This window comes from Harpia harpyja, chromosome 2, assembly GCF_026419915.1.
Source record: "Harpia harpyja isolate bHarHar1 chromosome 2, bHarHar1 primary haplotype, whole genome shotgun sequence".
NCBI lineage: Eukaryota > Metazoa > Chordata > Aves > Accipitriformes > Accipitridae > Harpia > Harpia harpyja.
In genome coordinates this window covers 1,908,469-1,927,306 of record NC_068941.1, presented here as the reverse complement: position 1 = coordinate 1,927,306, position 18,838 = coordinate 1,908,469, and the positions used below count along the sequence as shown (strand labels likewise).

The following is an 18,838-nucleotide window of genomic DNA, read 5'->3' as shown; positions in this document are numbered from 1 at the left end:
CTCAAGGAAATGTGCCGTTAACTTCAGCATAGGTTTGTCCTCGGAAAACACTCAAGGATTTGGCTTAAAGCCATTTCTGAATTCTGAATCTCTAGGCTGGGAAGGCAGAATATTTAGACAATGACACGAACAACAAGGCTCCATTTCTGCACGCATGTAGGCATGTGTTTAGCTTTAAAGATGTGAATAGTACTCTTGATTCTAAATCAGTCTTAAAATTAATGGGCAAAGTGTTTCCAAATCCCAGAAATGCTTTGGGAATTTTCATCTGAAAGTTTTAAAGTCAACAGCATTGCCAGAGACATAAATGCTGTAGTATACCTTACAGGGTAATGGTATCTCCAAATATACTTGATTTCTGCAAGTCAACGCGTTCCGTTAGAAAAATTCACCAGCTGCATGAAAGCATGTAACGTTTATGCGATCTGGAAAGACTTACTACCTTAAAAACAACTGCTGGCCTGAGAAAACACCCATCCGTAAGAGAACCCCACGAGACCTCAAAACTCTAGTCCTCCAGGACTGCAGAAAACATACAGGAAAGAGCAAACTTCAAAGGCCACAGGGAGTCCTCATAAAACAGTCCATGGCTTTGCACCACATTAGGTCTGCAGAGGTCCCCAGTGAGATCTCCACACATCATCTAAAGGCAGAATTTTGATTCAAGTGTTTTTAGCCCCATTTCCAAAGGAAATAAAGAATAGACAGTCACTCCCTCTGGTAGTTCTAATGCCTCAATAAATTTTGGCCCTGTTTACCACTTCCAGCAACACTTGCAAACAATAAAGGCCTCAAAGAATTTAAGTATCCAGAAGCTTTGTGAAAATAAGCCGGTGATTAGAAATAACAGTCTTATTACTGCTCACGAGGAAGGAAAGACCGCATTTCCTTTGTCACACAGACATATGGGAGCTTGGAGAACACTCCCAGCACAAGAGAAGCTTATGTCCCATGAGAGAGCCCAGCCACAAGACAGAAATCCAGAGGTAACACTGCAGTTCCACTGCTCGTTGAACAACTGAAATATGTCATGGTGGTTTTTGTTTTGAAAAAAATTTTTTTAGAAGCAGTTAATACTGCTGCCCTACTTTTTAGAGATAAATTAGAATTATGTGGTCGCTTTTGTACTAAAAAGAGTATTTGTGGAAGTGAAGTTAAAAAACCCCAGAATTACGCTGATGGGTCAAAAATCGTTCTTCTTGAGGACCTTCCCTGTGTCTGGGAAGGTGAGAAATGTCCTGCCACCAGAGTGTAAATTAGGGGGCTAAAACATCTGCAGATCATCAATGAATCTACTCATCCCCCTAAAACCAAAATAAATATTATGGGTAATTGGTGAAAAATAAATACCACTGTTCAGAAGCTGGTATATTTGAGCAGGATTTAGAGGGTTTTTTTTTTTTAGTCAGGCTAAACAGAACTTCCCCCTTCCCCTCAGGGAAAAAGGTCATTCCGAGTTGTCCAGACTGTGGGACCTGGCACAATGATTTTAGCCCACGGTTTTTAAAAATGCAATCCCTTTTAGGACCAGCTGAGAACAGACTGTCAGCAGGACGGTTTTACAAGGAATGAGCACATAACTCTGACTGCCCGTGTCGTGAAGCAATTATTCCAAAGTTCAATTATTCATCTCATATTTTCTCCCTAGTAATGCAATAGCATTGCTCCCACAAAGGCTTATGTCAGAAAAAACGTTCACATTTCCCTTGTGCCAAGAAACAACAAGCTTCCCAGGAGCGACTTTCCTAGAGGCAAAAAAAGGATCCTGGACCTCACCTGAAGATACACGTCTTCTTCAAGATTTCTCCGCAACATCATTTTTTACCCCGTTCTCTGTGGATTGCTTTGGAGGGCTCCACTATAGGATTCCCACAGGGACTAAGTTTGCATATACTCTTGTGACCAAAACCCAGGAAATTTTGGAAACCCGTAACCTCGCCGGAAGGACACAACTCTAAAAGAGGGCAGGAAAACGTCAGTGTAGACTGCAGCACTTTCAGACTGCTGGAACTGCACCTACCCTGCGGTTACAATGGCAAGAGAAATCACATTCCAAGAAACTGGTACAAAACGCACATATAAATCACACCCCAGGAAGCTTGATTTGTCTGATCTGAACTTGTGAAACGTATCGCAGATGGCCAACTGGCCACACAGCCTCTGTTGTAGTACTGAAAAGCAGACAGGGGTTGGACTGAATTCAATAGCAATTTGCACAAGAAGTCAGTCGGCACTCGCACTGCGACAGCGATGACAACTGAGAGACTCCACAAAGCTGGGAAGCGTCTGTTTACCGAATGGATAAAAAAATTGTTCAAACAGACAAAATAAACGCACCTGGCAAACGAACTGCAGGGCTGCAGTAAGGAGCACTGGAAAGGGGAGATAACTGCTAACCAAGGGACTTCAGTGCTTCTGTAGAAACTCAGCCGTGTTGACGCAGTATGAATGTCATGGGTGAACCCACCTTCCCGCTTATGTACTCGTAAGACAACAACGGTGAAATCGAAGGCACGCTCTAGCCAGACCTCCTCCCCACAGGAGAACTGGCTGGATTCTCACCCGTCGCAGAAACTGCTGCCTCCTGACCCGCAGTCAACCACACATCCCCAAGTTATGTTGGACGGTTCCTCTGAGCACCTTTTGCAGTACGAGCTCTCGGTAGCCGGCCTTTCAAATTCGGGACAGACGGCAAGCTGCAGGCGCACGGCTGGTTTTGCACGGGTACCGTGCGGTTCCCCGGCAGGGTCGCCCACCGGTGCCCGCCGACCCTACCTCCGTGGTGCCCAGGCAGGGCTTGCAGGCTAGTCCAAGGCAATCTGCAGCCCTCCCAAGGGCTGAGGTGCCAAACGACTTGGCAGGGGGTAAACCATTTGCCTAGCAAAGCCTCACCCATCATCACGGTCTCCCCAGACCAGCTCCCAGGTCTGCCAGCATAAGCGGTCCCTTCTGGCTTTCAGCTGGAGGAGGACTAGGAGGGATGGCTGCTGCTGCGTCGAAGCACCAAGAGCCGTGGGAAACCTGGACTCTGCCCTTGTTCCTGGTTTTATTACTCGCTGACCCAGACTGAGTTTGCTTTCCCGTTCTGTTTTTCAGGTCCTGCCTGTAGTGACCTCCTTTGACATTTTTTGATGAAAAGCTCTCTACGAGAACAGTATTACCTTGATTTCCAGCTCTTCATTTCCTTCTCCGAGAACCTACGGCGACTTTGATCACTTTTGTAAATTACTAAGATATTTCAACAGAAATAATTTAAGAGTAACTGAACTGACTGAGGAAGGTTACAGAAGTTTCTTCGCTGACATTTCCCTGCCTCTGCTCACTCACAGCAAGTTCCTCTCCACTTCCACCAAATGCTTCGTTGGACTCTCCTTGGGTTTTGGGGACCATACAGCCTCAATGACCTTCTGTTTCTGCCTTGATGAAACTACTTACATTTCTGTCACTGACTTGTACGGGGGGACGTGCAGTTTCTTAATTAGTATTCTACAGTGAAGGAATGTTGAGTAATTCAGAATTTGATGATTAATGCCATCAGCTGCTCTACTGTTCTCATCACCGGAAATGAAACAGCTTTGAAAAAAATAGTCGACTACTGGTCTAACTGACCATCCAGGGTATAAATCACTAGATTAAAAGGCAAGGAGCGAGTCGTGCTCTTTTGGTGACACCTTCGCGTGCCATCAGTCTTTACCACAGGCTGAGGGCAGTATTAGATTAAAACTGATGTAAACTGATACGCCGGAGAAGCGAGCGCATGACGACTATATGCTATAGAAACAGCTCCCTAACACGTAATCTTGACAGACAATAGGGTAAGGTACAAGCCTGACAAAATCAAAACTCAGGGTTGTGAAGAAGGGTGCCTTTGAAGGAGAAGCAGCTGCCACAGCCTCTTCACTCTTGTGATGAAGAGAGAGGGTCTGGGCCATTCTCGAAGCCCCGCAATTCAGCTCCACAGCGGAACCCACCAGCTGGATGAGAGGCGAGAACAATGACTCCCAAACTTGTAAGAAAAAGTCACCGCGTACAGAACAGGCTATTTGCCCGTAAAGAACATCCCCCAGTGCTCACCGTGATGTTGGAACGCGAGGAAACAAAGCAGAGATTTTCTTCTGAACCGTGCCACTCAAGCACGCCTGCTTGCCACAGAAAGCTGGGCTGGGAGATGACAGCTCAAAGGTTTCAAGTGAGAGAACACAAGCTGCCTCCTTCCCCGCTCCTCTTCCAGCTCAACACCTAACCCACAGCCCAGCGAGACCGAGATCCCCGCTGCCTGCTGCGAGGTCTTCTGGAGGTGTCCAGGCTCTGCAACGCAGGCAAGACTCCCGGAAAGCCACCGAGCAGAGGCAAAAGAATTGGCAGGAACAGTGCTGAACTTGGGCTTCTCTGGCTACCTTTTTATTAAGAGAATTTTTAAAAGCTCAACACTCTTCTGCGTCTGTCATCTCTCCCTGCATTTATTTTGCATCACGTTTGCGTCTCATTTCCTGTTTTACCTGCACCTTGTTTAGAAACATCATCTAAAAAAGACTACCATTGTCAAAATCTTGACAGGAATGACTAGATTCTTACAAAAGCATTCCTTCTAAAAGAGGTAACCACCTTTACCATAGCGGACCGACAGCTCCTCAGGGAAGCGGTGGGTGTTCCAGCTGGCACAGGCTCTGGACTGACATCCACTCCCAGCAGATGGAGCCGCAGACGTTTAAGAAAAGATGGCAGAGTTTTGGGACAGTATCAGCTCTGCTGTTTACAAAGTTAAAAGTTTTTAAAACTAAAAGGACAATATTCTGAAACCGTCTTTAATGAGGACTTACTGTTGATGGTTCGTGAGGTGCGTGATAAAAAGAAAATGATTCCCTGCAAGTACTGTGCCAAGAATATTTTGTTACTCACAAGAATAATAACTTTTCATCCCAAACTTTCGGGATTCAAAAGTTAACTTGCTTCCACGGTTGCCAGAACTACGTTAACTCCTATTTCACTTCCTTCAGCAATACAAATCACCCGTGCAGTTTAGCTCAGCCGCAGGTGACTGCTCAGGGGACGCGGGCATTTCTGAAGCGCTGCTAGCAAGAATAGTGCAGCAGATCTGCACGGAAAAACGTTGCAGATTACCTGTCTGCCTCACGCACGCTGTAGTCGGGCACCAGCAGTAGCTCTGATTTCCATGTGGAACTGCACAGAGTGAGTGCTGATCTGACTTTTCTCCTTTATCTGAAGTAACTACCAGGCAAGTGATGGGGTTAGAGACTAGAGAAGGTCAAGAGACCTCTCAATTCAGTAATGTGTTTAGGCCCTGCTATGCACTTCTACACAGAGGCAGAGTGAATGGAAAAATGAGAGCAAGTGATGGGGAGATAAAGAACTGCAGGTAGCATGTGTGCATGGAGACCTGTGGCCGAATTCTTAAGACATATCTGGCACCGTCTGTTCTCACTGAAGCTAATCGTAAAGCTGTCATTGACTTCGGCATGTGGACGACAAACTAAAATTGTTATTTAGAAAGAAGGCGATACCAGCAAAACTGCAAGGCTGAGCGGATAGTGATCGCCAAAAGAGGAATTCTGTCACAAGTAACCTGCAGTTGGAGAAGGAATGATGCATGGAACCCTATGGCAGGGTTCGGGAGATGGAGGCTACAGTTCCTTCTGTGCTCCTGGTAAAGGTAAGATCAGGAAAACGGCGATTCTGTCACCTCAAGGAATTCAGCTGAAACTGCCCAGTAATGGACAGGCCAGCGAGCTACCCGAAACAACTCCAGGGGAATGACATTCTCTCCAGTGGGTGATTTCAGCCCTCCGCCCTTCTGGAAGGCAGGCTCTCGGTGACTTTGGCAGTTCATGCTGTCAGATAATGGTAAAGTTTCAACCTAAAACCTAGGGACCACACGAGATTTTACTGCTTTGGACTAGATGAGCCCATCTGGGGTTCTGACTTGCAGCGCTGACCCTTCACACCTGTTTTAGATGCATCGCTGATGCTGGGTTTTCCAGCTTGTTTCTTAAGCCAGGAGTCCGTACCAATGTTAAGTATGGGCAAACATCTCAGGCATTTCTTTAGCTGAAACTGAACCTCCAGCCCTGGAGCTCCCAACGGCATGGCAAGGCCGTGCAGTGCTTGGTTCCCAGCGAGCCAGCTCCGGCACTGAGAGCAGTATAGCTGTGTCAGCATGGCACCGTGCCCAGGATAACCAGTCTTGGCACAGGGTTGAACGAGTGTGATTTAATACTGCTTTTTTTGCGCTTGCGCAAAACAGCGTTGCTTACAATGCCCGTATGCATTGTTCTTTTGAAGCTACTCTGGAGCTATCTTGCATATGCTGCGTTACATGTGGCAAAACTGCCCTTAATTTCCCTGCTTGGGAAGTAAAGTCTCAGCAAGTTACCATCAGCCTTGCAAAAATCACCACGAATGCTCGTAACAACTGTCACAAGCTCTTTCTTGCCTAGAGACCCGCTGTTTTTGGGAAGAGTGAAAGATACAAGTTCAGATACGCAAGGTTCACTTCTTGGACTTCCATACCACTAGATCCAAGCCTAAATCTGAACCAGAAGTCAGGTTCATGTCTGTCAGGCTGTGCAGAGCCATGCCTGCCGATGTCAGGAGCGGACTGGACCACAACGGCCGCAGTCCCTGTGGCCGATGCCCTTCTAGGAACAAGCCAAGACTTGCTCATGTGCCTTCTGATTCCCTCAAGCCTAAAAAAGAAGCTCCTACTAACAACAAAGACACACAGTTACGAGACGTACATTCACGGCCGTGAAAATTCTCGCTGTCGGTTCGCTCGTGTCTCAGAGGTGATCCACAGAGCAGCCCAGGCTCGGTGCCTTGTTTCTCCTCAAAGATCTTCACACCCAGCTTCCTAACACACCGCAGTCAAAGGCTTTCTGTGTGCGTGTCAGAGGAGGGGAGGAAGTTATGATTAAATGCCTTGGGCTCCAAAACCAAATGCACAGACATTACTCAACTTAACAGCCCCTTTTCATCAAACCCAAGATTCTACAGCATCCATTCGCTTATTGTTAGAGAGCAACTCCCCGGACGTGCTGAAATACCACAGTGACCTAAAACATGTAAGCTCACAATTACAGAAACAGTAGGGAAGGCATAAGACCGAACAAAGCTCCAGGTTGTAAACCTAGCAGACTAAATTCTGTTTTTCAGTTACAACGTGCGTGTATGTCTGGAGTTTCTTATTCTAGATTTATAGCACAGTATAATTCTATTCAGAGTTATTGTAATTCTACGCAGAGTTATGCTGGAAAAGATATCAGTTGGTTTAAATTCATACAGAGGTATTATTTTTCCTCTCAAATTCTACGGATTAGATTTTTAAACTGCTGGTCCTCATTTTGGGAGCTAGAACAGATGGGGCAGATTTTCAAGGATGCTCAGCATGTTTGTGCACTTGGAAAGCTACAATGGGATTGTGACAGACAAAAGCTGTGTGGAGCTGAGTTTTTTTTTTCTAAAAGGACCTGGCTTTAAACATCTAAAGGGTAACGGAGGTCTTAGGACAATGAGATCATACTTGTGGTACACTTTGGTCCTGGCCCTGTGCTTCCCCCTCAATATTTGAGGGGTCTCCTCTGCACCTAAGCAGTACAGTCTTTCACACGTGTAGGACTTGTGCTGTTGGCGGCACAGGAATAGCTTATTTATCTGACCGAGGAGCTTGCAAGGGGAGCGAAGAGACCTTCTCTGGATATAGCAACTCATTTTTAGTCTGAAACACAAGAGGTAACGCTTTCAGCCTCGGGTCTCCAGATGCGCGATGCCATCGCTGCGCAGCGCGCGCTCAACGGGAACTGCGTAAAAGCCTTCGGTGCAGGGCACGTTGCGACGCAGGCCACGTGGATCAAAGCTTGGACCAAAGGCAGAGGGCATGGGAGAGAAGTAACGCCTCAATCATTCTGAACGCAGTGTTTCTGCGTTACCTGTGTTACACGTGAGGTCTAACACAAAGACGCTGTCCTGACAAGTCTTATATATATATATATATATATAACACTGAGTCTTGCTCACGGCATCACTGATCTCGTCTCTTCCATTCAGCCCCTGGGAGCAGATTTTCCACTGGCCGCATTAGGTGCAAGGGGGTTGCTCCTGCCACCCCAGCAATCGCCAGTCACCCCTCGCGTAATTCAGGCTTAAATGAACTAAGCGAAAGAGTGAGCCTCAATGACCCTTCTTACACGCTAGCACCACACGTAGCCTCGCTGCCCGCCACTGCGCTCAAAACGGCACGGAGTTTGGACCAAGGGAAGAAGGCGTTAAGAGCAGGAAACACATAAGAAAAACTATCAGCGCAAGCATACAAACTAACCATAAAAGAAGGACTGAAGGCCAAATTCATCACACGCGTTACTCACGTTGGCTGTCCCTCCTGAAGTGGAACGCTGTGTATTAAGGGGAGCTGAAACGGAGTTTTGGGGAGGAGGGGGAGAACGTGTTTCTGGTACTTTGCAATAGTGAAAGGACTGAATTCTCTCAGTCAGGAACGATGGTGGCTGATGTGACGCAGAATAAGGAAATGTTACAAAGGTGATTTGTAAGCCTAAGGAATCTTTTTTGAATTATTCCAAGAATAAAGAGGTGAGTGTAAAAACGACAAGAATCATTTCTACATTCATCAAATCATTATGAATTGTAAGCCTATTATTCTCTTATAATCTGTCCTTAAGACATTGCTTTTCTTTCCTGGAAAACCTTATGATCCCCACAGCTTCTAAGATGTATCCATATGGGTCTGACATTTAGGTCCATTAAGAAAAGGCCACATATCGCAAGGGATTATACATCTCCTTTACATTCCTTTCATGTATTTTTTTTACATTTCTTCTAAGACAGAAAAACCAGAAAACATTTAAGCTTGAGCAATTCTAGCATTCAGTGCCAGTATAACACATGACTTTTTATGCACAGTGTGAACCGTGCTCTTCCGTAATGTGCATTTCCGTAGAATCTGATAGGGTAGTTCAAGACCGTATCTTTAAATATAGTAACTTGCCATTGATTTTACAGCCAGAAATGTATACGTAGACAAAAAATACTTGCTAACCCCATAAGACGCACCATGATAAAGCAGTTCTGTAAGCCTGTTCCTTTGCAGTTTCTATATAAATATGGATATTGCCACATGAGTTAAGGAACAGACTTTACTAGAAGATTTGCTTTCTTTCAAAGAGCCGTTAGGGGTTTAGAACACTTTTTCACTCTGCATGTTTATTCTTTAACCAGGTTTCCTTTAGAACTGTGTTGCAGGAGAAAGTAGAAATTATTAGCAATGTATCAATTTTACATTTTTTTCCCACCGTTTTTCAACTATTTCCAAATTCTTGGAATTACGCTAGAGTGTGCCCTAGAACACTATTGCGAAAAAGATCAATTAAAGGAACATCTTGAAAAGAGAGAACCACATCCAAGAGCAGACAAAATGATCGTATTTGTATCAAGCACAGTCTCCTAGATACCCCTGCAAGAGTTTACAAAAGCCTTTCACGTTCCAAAACAAGCGCAGCACTATGGAAGATACTCACTATGTTCATGAGGGTGAGGAGGTAGTTTTGAACGTGTTCTTTGCCATGGAATCGGACGACAGAGTCGTCCACACCTAGCAGCACCTCGATGTTGTAGTCGTCGTCTCCCGCGTGCCTGCGTCGCCTCAGGGTTTCGTTCAGTTGCTGCTCTGCGCTGCTGTACAGGGAACTCAGCTCTCCGAGGCCGCCGAGAAGAGACTCTACAAGAAATAGTACGACGTCAACATCTACTCCAATTCCATTTCAGAAGCATCCTCCCGCACAACATCCTCACCTGTAGAGTCACCGCTTCTTTGGATAAAATAAATCAGGAACTCTGAAGAGATTATTCTAGCGGCGTAGGGGTGGGGGAAATCGCCAGGTACCCAATGAAAAAATTCTTTCAACCATACAGTTCTATAATTTATCACACGGTTCTTATTTCAAGCATAAAATTAATCCCTAAGGAGGTTTAGGCCAAATACTTCACTTCCCAACACAGAACTTTCCCCCTCCTTATTTTTGCACGACATCAGGCACGTGTTATACAGTGCCACAGACATGGGATGCCTCAGCATTCACTGGGGATGCTGTACAACGCTTAACTTGCGGCTTTAGTGCTCAAAAGTAACACGGTCAGCCCCAATTCGTATTGAAAAGATCTCGAATCACAGTGTTGTGTGTTTGCCCCTTGTACCCCATCACTGGAACAGCTAAACTAGAATTTGACTGACCTACTATTTTTGTAACTCTTTGTTTAAAAAGTAGATGTTGGACTATTCTATCCTGTGAATATGACGGAGTAATTACTAGAAGCGTCCCTTGAATACACGGGTCAAGGGGCAGAGTTCAGATGAACCGTTCTGAATTGGCTTTTAAGGGGATGCATTCAATAGGCTGTATCTGCAATGACTCAAAAGCTATTTCTTCCACTTAGGACAGTAAAGAAAAATATCACCATGGATTTTTGACAGGAAAAAAGTCACAGCTGTAGGCTACTTAGTTCTTCCTAAACCTAAGCCAGCACACCAACAGGCTCTAAGCAATAAACAACAGTGAAGAAGCCCGTCTGGAACATCTTACAGTGTAAACCACGAGCTACGTGTTGCAGTCCTCAGTAGGAACTGGGCTGTTCTTGAGTCTCTGGCTCTGTGACAGTCAGGGAGCACCCCCATTCCCCCACTCTTCCGTTTAGGAGAAAGATGCGACAGAGCCCTTAAATACACAGGGATCTTCCTGCTCTACGAACGCAGCAAAACCAGCCAGTGTCCAACGGATAGAAAGGAGAGGACGGTCCTGCCTTCTACTCGCGTTGACTCGTATTGTAGCGGAGCATTGCCCCAGATGACAGCACAGCTTTCAAGCCCTTTTTCTCTACGCTGGAGTTGATGAAAGCCAAGGTTGCAAGTACACGAGCTGGCCCTTCACACGTTTTCAGGCAAGACTCCCAGTAAACTGGATGTAAGTTTTGCTTGTGGCAGGACAGCGGGACCAGGACCAACGTTGCAAAAAGCGGTGGATGGCCACGCTGTAATTCATCTTGAGCAGATTCAACTACTGGCTGAGTTAGCTGGGAAGCCTGTCCCTCCTCAGCATCGCAGCGGTTCACAGCAACACATAAATAACTCTCCCAAACCCCACATCAAATGGCAAGGTTGTCCCCCGTTGTTTTCAGAAGCTGAGCCGCCACTGTGGGTGAGAGACCAGGTCTGCAAACAGCTTCACAATTCAACCGCAAGTCTTCTTGCTCTCAAGAATGCGAACCCTGTGATAGCACACAAGTGGGAAATTCATAGACAAGCTCCAACTCTAAAAATTGCTGCAGCTGGCAAAGCTGCCGAGCGCAGTGTCCAACGGAAATATACCAGTAATGTCATCGTATCGCTACGCCTGCGGCATGAATGGAATACCTTGAGATCACTTCAGAAAGAACCCACTATCTGCGCTGTGCAGCACCTTTGGCTTGGCCGTCACTTCCCTTCTTAAATAGGTGGTTTTGCGGTTCCAACGAAGAGGAGAATCTCTTTTTTGTGTGCATGTGAGCAGGCAGAGCGCCTCAGAAAGGATTCCTTTTTTTTCATCCCTCTCTAGTATGTAGCCACGTTCTGCACACAGAGGGTATTCTCAATATGCCAGCAGTTTCCATGCATGCACCCACAGAATAGTTGTCGAGTGTGCAATCCCAAGAAAGCAAGAAAAAATAACCTCACTCTAGGAAGAAATGTAATGACCATTTTTGGCCAAGATTTGAAAAAAAGCAGAAGGAGTACTGGAAACATTTTCAAGCGTTGAGCCTCCCACCTCCTGAAATGCAACTTGCATACTTCTTTCCACAGAAACCCCAAACTTCCCCCTGACTGGGCTCAGTGGTAAAAACCCAACCATTCTGCTCAGTCTGGCATGCAGCGTATTCCACGAAACGTACCAGGACTTCTGAGGATATTAAGCAGTACCCACTCGAGCTACAGTTTTCCTGGTGCTGGCTGGTTTTTAATTTTTTGTCTGCTGTTCTTGGCACTACTTAAGTACATTAGTCCTTAACAGAAATGTTAATGTCGGAAGACAACAGTCGACTGTAAGGCCGATTTGAGCTACTTATCAGCTAGTAATTAGTTAGCAAGCCTCATTCTGTGTTGCCTTTCCCCATACCTTGCTGGGAAGGGAAGCTGTGGGGTCCTCTCCCCAAACGCACGAGCTGTAAATTGCTACGCCCTGTCGAAAAACCACAGGGTAAAACGAGTGGTTTATCTATTCTCTCCTTTGCCTGTCTTCCATAATCCAGCACTTAAGTGTCTTTAGAGTCAAACAATCAGAATCAAACCCAGGTTATACGTACTAATGATAGCTCTGTTTGCAAATGCAGCTATCTGCATCCATTCCGAGCACTTAATGTAAGGGCAAGGGGATGACGGCGGGACACATGAGAGCAGCAGCGCAAAGTGAGGAGATGCCTATGTTCCTACAGCCCAGTCATTAAATCTCTTTCTTCGTGCCGTTGCTCATGATTCAGCTGAGTACCAGGGCACTAGTGGAAATTTCAGAGGAGCTCACAGAGTCAATGAACCTTTTCACAGCATGAAAGTCTGTTCCAAATACCTCAATCAGCCTGAAGCTATTTCCCATAATTGATCACCATTAATTTTGGCTAGTTCTAAAAAGTTTGTTCTGTGGCTTCAGCCGAGGCATAGGAAAGGGGGATCAGCAGATCCCCTTTCTGAGCAGCACAGAAAGCGTCCCCAGATGTGTTCTGTTCAGGAGACGGCATTATTCTTCTTATAAATACAAAATACACGTGCGTAATTCAGAACCTCCCAGGCAGGCAGACGCAGAGACAAACACATTAGATATTTTATCTAATCCGCTCTACAGAAGGCTGTCCCAGGTTGCCTCTGGTCTATGCATCACATTGCTCCAAATGAGACTAATTACAAAGCCAACCCCTATGTTTACGGCGAAGTTGCAGTGCAAACTGCCTTCTATCTCCTTTCTGTGCTGAGAGCTTCCTGGCTTTGGAAGGGTGAGCTTTTCAGAACGCCACAACCCCTACAATTCAGAGTTCTTTCAAAAATTTATGGGTGCCACAGCAGGAGGAGACATTATAGAAAAATCTTGGTGGAGAGCTATTTACTGCAGTACGATTGCTACAGCCAGCGAAGACATCAGCATTCTCCATTCATTTCATTCAGTAGGTACTTACAGGTACTCGTAATAGAAGGGCAGAGTTCAGTCTGAACGCTTCTTGCACAAAATCTTTGTTAATGCACAAGTAAGACTGTGGGCTGCGCTCCGCGAGACTTTCACAGACATTCTGTGTAGCGGTAAATAACAAAAGCAACCATCCTTTTCCTTTCGGCCCTCCCTCTCGCCAAAACCAAAAGGTATGTTAATTGTTTTCTTCAGTCCAAATTATGCATTCCTATACATCTGCACGTGCCTGCTGACTCTCAGGGACAGACAGACATCTGCAGCGCTGGTAAATGGGCGTAACCTATTGGTAGTGCCACACACTACTGGAACTCAGGACGCAAAATACAGCTAAGTCTCTAGAGGTCATTAGGCAACGGTTAAGAAACACACATGCTGTGACCTCCCCTGTGTATGACTACAGGCTTTGCATATAATGGACTATAAAGAAAATTGGCATTCAAAGAAAAACGCATCATAATCTTTGCATGTTAATCCAGGGCTTAGGAAAACCTGAGGTGCTTGAAGCTGGTGGAACTCTACTGAGCATCAGCACTGCAGGGAGCACATCGTCTGCAAATATTTAAATCCAGGGGTGGTTTCAGCATCGAGATGAACAGTTTTCACGTTGGCAGTCCTGCAGATTTACTAGCTGAATGCCACAGGAGTGCCTTTGGACACCCCCTTACCTGCATGTTGGAGCTGCTGCCACCAGGTCATGGAGAAATCCATCTTTCCGTATCAAATTCTTGTCTCGAGCACAGAGCAAGTAATTCAGACACAAGCAGAAGTTGGAGAAACGACCCCCTTCTTATGAGTGGGAAGAGATCACAGCAATGCTTACTGAAGTACATTATTTAAATTAATCATTTGAGGACAAAGGTTCTTTGCAAGTTAATCTACAAAGCCTACCTGGCAGCGTTGAGCGCATTGCCTAACACAGAAAAAGACACGGTTGTCGCTGAATGGCAATATTCTCTGTTACGCACAGAGGAAACTAGTGTTTGTTTGCTGATTTGTGCTAGACAGACTAATCCTTCCTAATCTCATTCTGGAATTAGCTGATTCATTATCTCTTCCTTTTCTTATTTTGCTAGTCACCTGCATTTTTTTACATCATGATCTCACCTGTCAGAAAAAGATCAGTCCATCCTCTTTCACCAAGTGAAATGGTAATACAAACATCTGGGTAGGAAGCCAAAACATACAGCGCCATGTGCACATGTACGGGTGTGTATTTTTTTTTTTTTTTTTTTCACAGCACACATCAGAGCCTGTCTACTGTGCATCATCTAGCGAAAATGAGGAGAGCAAAGAATGACATCTTCCTCCAGTCCAGCTGGGGTTCCTCTGCCAAGAAAAGGCAGGAGGAGTTTTGTCCATGTAGCAAATGAAGTAGTGGAAATGGAAAAGAGACACACCAGAAGGAAATCTCCCCCGCATGCTTTGTCATTGTATTTTGTTGAAAACCACGGCTGCTAACCTCGCCTTGTGCCACCTCTAGAGACTTGGAACCACGCTGCTGGAATCAGACGGCAAGTTTCTGTCAAGCACAAATATATCTACAGAGCCTCTCTGTGAACCCAGACGTGCGTATTCTAAAAGCCATAACCCCTTTGCAGACCAATAAAGTCTGCCTCCCTTCTAAATCCTTCTTCAGAAACGCGGAACTTTTAACATAAACACCTACGTCAAAAATTGGGCATAACTGTACCCCTCCTAAATGCTTTCCAGTATTTAAAAAAAAAAAAAGATATTCCGGGTTAGAGTATGTATCTTTTCTAGAGTGTAACTTTAAAAGAATGAAACTACAGTTCTTTCCCTACTATTAAATAAATCTGTGATCTGCCCAAGTCGAGTTTCACCAACGCTGTCATCCGTCAAACCTCTGTATACCTAAAGAGAGCCCTAAGCATTTCTCGCATGGAAGATTCTTACAATCTTATTTTACGCTGTAAAATACGCGGGCTGAATTCTGTGATACAATCCACTGATAGCAGCAGCATTCCTTATATATATATATGTATATGTATGTATCTCTGTGTACACACGTTCCTCGTGCTTACTTGCTTAAGGAATAAGAGGCTATGTCTGGGTGTCACATCCTTTCTTCAGACCCACGTCACTCGGCGTAACTGAGCTGAGCGTGACGACGTGACACTTCGCTCCTTTTGAGCTGGCACCGGAGACCCTCGGGGACCTCGGCTAGCTGCGGCAAGCCAAGGACGGCAGGAATTGCTCTGCGCCGGCAGGCAGGGGCTTATCTTCGGAATCAGACGGCTACAGCCCGGCGCCTTGCTCAGTCCCTGACCGCTCCCCTCGTGTCGAAGAAAAATCAGCAAGTAAGAAAATAACCCAGGCTCTGAGATTTACACCTCTAAGCACGAGGCGGAGATTGGCGCAACTATAAACCTGCCCCTTGTCAAGGTTCTCGAGGTTTACTCAAAGTCACGCCGTGCACCGAGGAGCGAGGCGAGGGCTCCCCGGGACGCCGGCCCCACAGACGAGGGATCTGCCTTCAGCTAATCCTGCTGAATCGATACCACGGCTGCTGCCGCGCTCGGGGACCTTCGGATTTACGCCTTTTCCTCCGTCTCTTCGGGAGGCACTTCTCTCGGCAGACACCGGAATCCGTCAGTGCGCAAAAAAAGGAAAACGTCTCGAAACGGCGGCAGAGCGAGACGTGGCTCGTGCTCCGCTCCCAAACGCTGACCGCTGCCTGGGGAGAAGCCTGGACCGCCTCATCCCCCCCCCCCAAGCCACGCTCCTCCATCTGTGGAGCTGGAAAGCGACGGAGACGGCGCCCGCGGCCGCCCTGACTCGCGGTCGCCTACGTCGTTGAGGAACAAGTTGAGCGCCTTGTCTTCACGGCGATGCCCGGTCATCGGCTGGGAGAGCGACGGTTGCGGCCCCGCGCCGACCCGCCGCCGCGCAACCGTAAGCCAGAGTTTCTTTTTGGCAAAAGATTGCGACCCACGGACAAATTCGGGAGAAGCGAGCGTTCGGTTGCCCGATTTAGCCTTTTCCTGAAAATACAGCTGGCAACGGTGCCTAGGGAGGCTCCACAATGTCGCTAATTCAGACTGAAAATGATGAAAAAGCCAGTTTGGAACAAAGTGAGATCAATCTACATCCCTTCTTAACGAGCGCGTTAATGTATAAAATGTCCCCAAGGACAGCTGTATTCTGTAGCAAATAAAAAATTCCATTAAGCTGTTTTCAAAGAAAGGAAACGAGGCCAATTCATAATGTCACTTCTAAAGTTGCACTAAGTAGCCGTTGCACATTTTTCTACTTGTTAACCACTGGATGAATATGAGTTTCCATGATTGCTTTCTCTCCTAGTTATAGCTTCTTGAAGCTCTGTATTTCCTTCGGTTCTCAAAATCTGTGTTACCAGGGTGGAGACAGGCATTCTCCCTAAGGTTTTCTCTGCCCTTTTTCCCAGTCTCAATGCTCAGATCTTTCAGGCTGCTATACGGCTTAGTCTACTTAATTTATTTTGTTGAACTGCTGTACATATGCATCCAGGACAGCAACAAGAGAAATTGCTGGACACAAAAAAATGAGCTGTAAGCTCCTCTTGCGATCAAACGCAAGAAAGGTGCACAGAAAAGGACGGCTCCCGTTGGAAAGGCAGCTGAGGATACCAGTGGCTCTCTTACAGCCTGAAGGTAATGTTTAAAACCCTTGAAGGCAGCCTTGCTCACTTTGCAATGCACGAGATATAAGAAGTGAAGCAACTTTGTGAAGTAAACAGTGAAGGTACCCCAAGGAATTCCGCTTTTGAGAATATTTTTCTTTGCAATACACAGTTCTCCACAGAAAACACATCTGGAATAAACCGCACAGAGATAACCGGTGCCTCAGGATGATTTCGGTATTTAGCAGGTTGTCTGGCCAGGCCCTGTGATTCCTGACTGTCGGGGGCCGGCCGAGGTGAGGACATCTCGCACCCTTTCCAGAGAACTCAGCCACTTACAGCTTTCAACTGACTCTGAGAGAAGGCCGTCAGCATCTTTGACCAACAGGTCAAAAAGACTAAATAAAGGTAGAAACAGGGCTTGCTAATTGAAGCAGCTAGCTGAAAATGACCTTTCCTCACCTGTCTCTTGGAATGAGATTCACTGACAGAAGCACCCGCGTCGGAAGGGTCCTCTGCATTGGGCCCTGCTTTGGTTGGCCTCCAAAGGTACGGCCAACCAAAGCAGGGCCAAACTCAAAGTTGCGGCAGGCTGCCCAGAGACTCGTCCTGGCTGCTCGAAGACTGAGATTTTATCCAGATTTTATCTACGCCCAATGCAAATCAGATTGTCAAAGGTCCTCAGCAACCAGCTTTATACAAAAGCTCATGTGCCATTTGGATGCACCCATAGAACTCAGGTTTAGAAGAGTTTCAAGTATGACAGTGGATTTTTAACAGTTCCACACCACATTTTGCTGACTGTTCCATTTGCTCTTTACTAACTACCTTTAAAGAACAATTTAAGATGTCGATGCCTTCTAAAGATCTGGCCCTTTAGATGTGGAACAAGAAGCTACCAAGAGCTGATGGCCAGATGTTTTGGCAGCTGGCTCCCACACACTTCAGCAGAACACAAGAACACCTGTTGGCTTCTGTGGAGCTTTTGCCAAAAAATTAGTATGAGAAACATTGCAGGTTGCTTAATTATAACAAAGGTCAATATACGCACTTCAATGAATCTGTGAAAGCCACCGATTTTTTGCCTACTAAGGCTTATTTTGAAGTGTAACTTTCAAAAAGCCAGGGAAGAAAAGAAGAATCATGTAGATCAAGTGCTGATTCCAAACAGTTCCAACAGACTTCTAACTTATTTCCCCAGGAATTGTGTATATGCAAAATTTTTGTGGCATTGCTAGTACTGCCTAATTATGAGGGATCAGTGCTTGCAGAAGAAACCACCCAGGTCGCCAAGTGGAAAATATTATGACAGCATGTTCTCATTAGGTTCTGGGATGTGCTGAAGAAACTTGTGTGCTTTGATTTATTAGGTCCTTCAAAAAAAAAAAAAAAAGAAAAAAGAAAAAAAGAAAAACCCTATGAAGTTAAGCATTCTCCCTTATCTTTCTTGAAGAATTGCAAGAAATTGCCTTTTACTCCAGAAGCATCAGAATGACTTTCTAAGAGTAACACAACAGTCTTCGTGGCATGAGAAGAATCCGTCCTTTACTTAAGCATCACTGCCCCAAATCTCCCCTTCCCACGCAAAACACCTGCACTGGGATTTGCAACCTTGACTCTGAGATTCGGTTCCTTAATACTGTTATTGTCTTTGATGGAATGTGTATGCGAGCTTGTTGTTACTCTTTGCTCAACTGTTGCCAAAACTTCTGCTTGTTTGTTTTTGGGGGCTGAGCAAAAGGAAGGGTTTGTATCTGAAGCAACCCTAAGCAAGCAAGTTGGCCATAAAAATACATGGTTTCACTCTATGTTTCACTGTATGTGAAGGGCTCTACCTCTGAAGTGCTTCCAGAAGCCAGTGGGCACCCTACAGGTCCCAGGTCTCTCTGAGATATTTTACAATAAAGAAATATTATCTATGAAATTATGATAACAAAAAGCAAGCCAGTTCTTCTGCAGAAACAGAGCGCAGTTACACAGAAGACAG

General features: G+C 45.8%; 1 protein-coding gene across 4 annotated transcripts in view; it reads right to left on the bottom strand.

Annotated features, from left to right (window-relative positions):
• Nucleotides 1-18,838, bottom strand: part of ADAMTS3 (ADAM metallopeptidase with thrombospondin type 1 motif 3) — a 136,324-nt gene that overhangs the window by 36,573 nt on the left and 80,913 nt on the right. For all 4 annotated transcript variants that reach the window (XM_052812057.1, XM_052812065.1, XM_052812075.1 and 1 more), the window contains one exon: nucleotides 9,546-9,745. In XM_052812057.1, coding sequence (XP_052668017.1) covers nucleotides 9,546-9,745 — 200 coding nt within the window. The remainder of the gene's footprint in view (nucleotides 1-9,545; nucleotides 9,746-18,838) is intronic.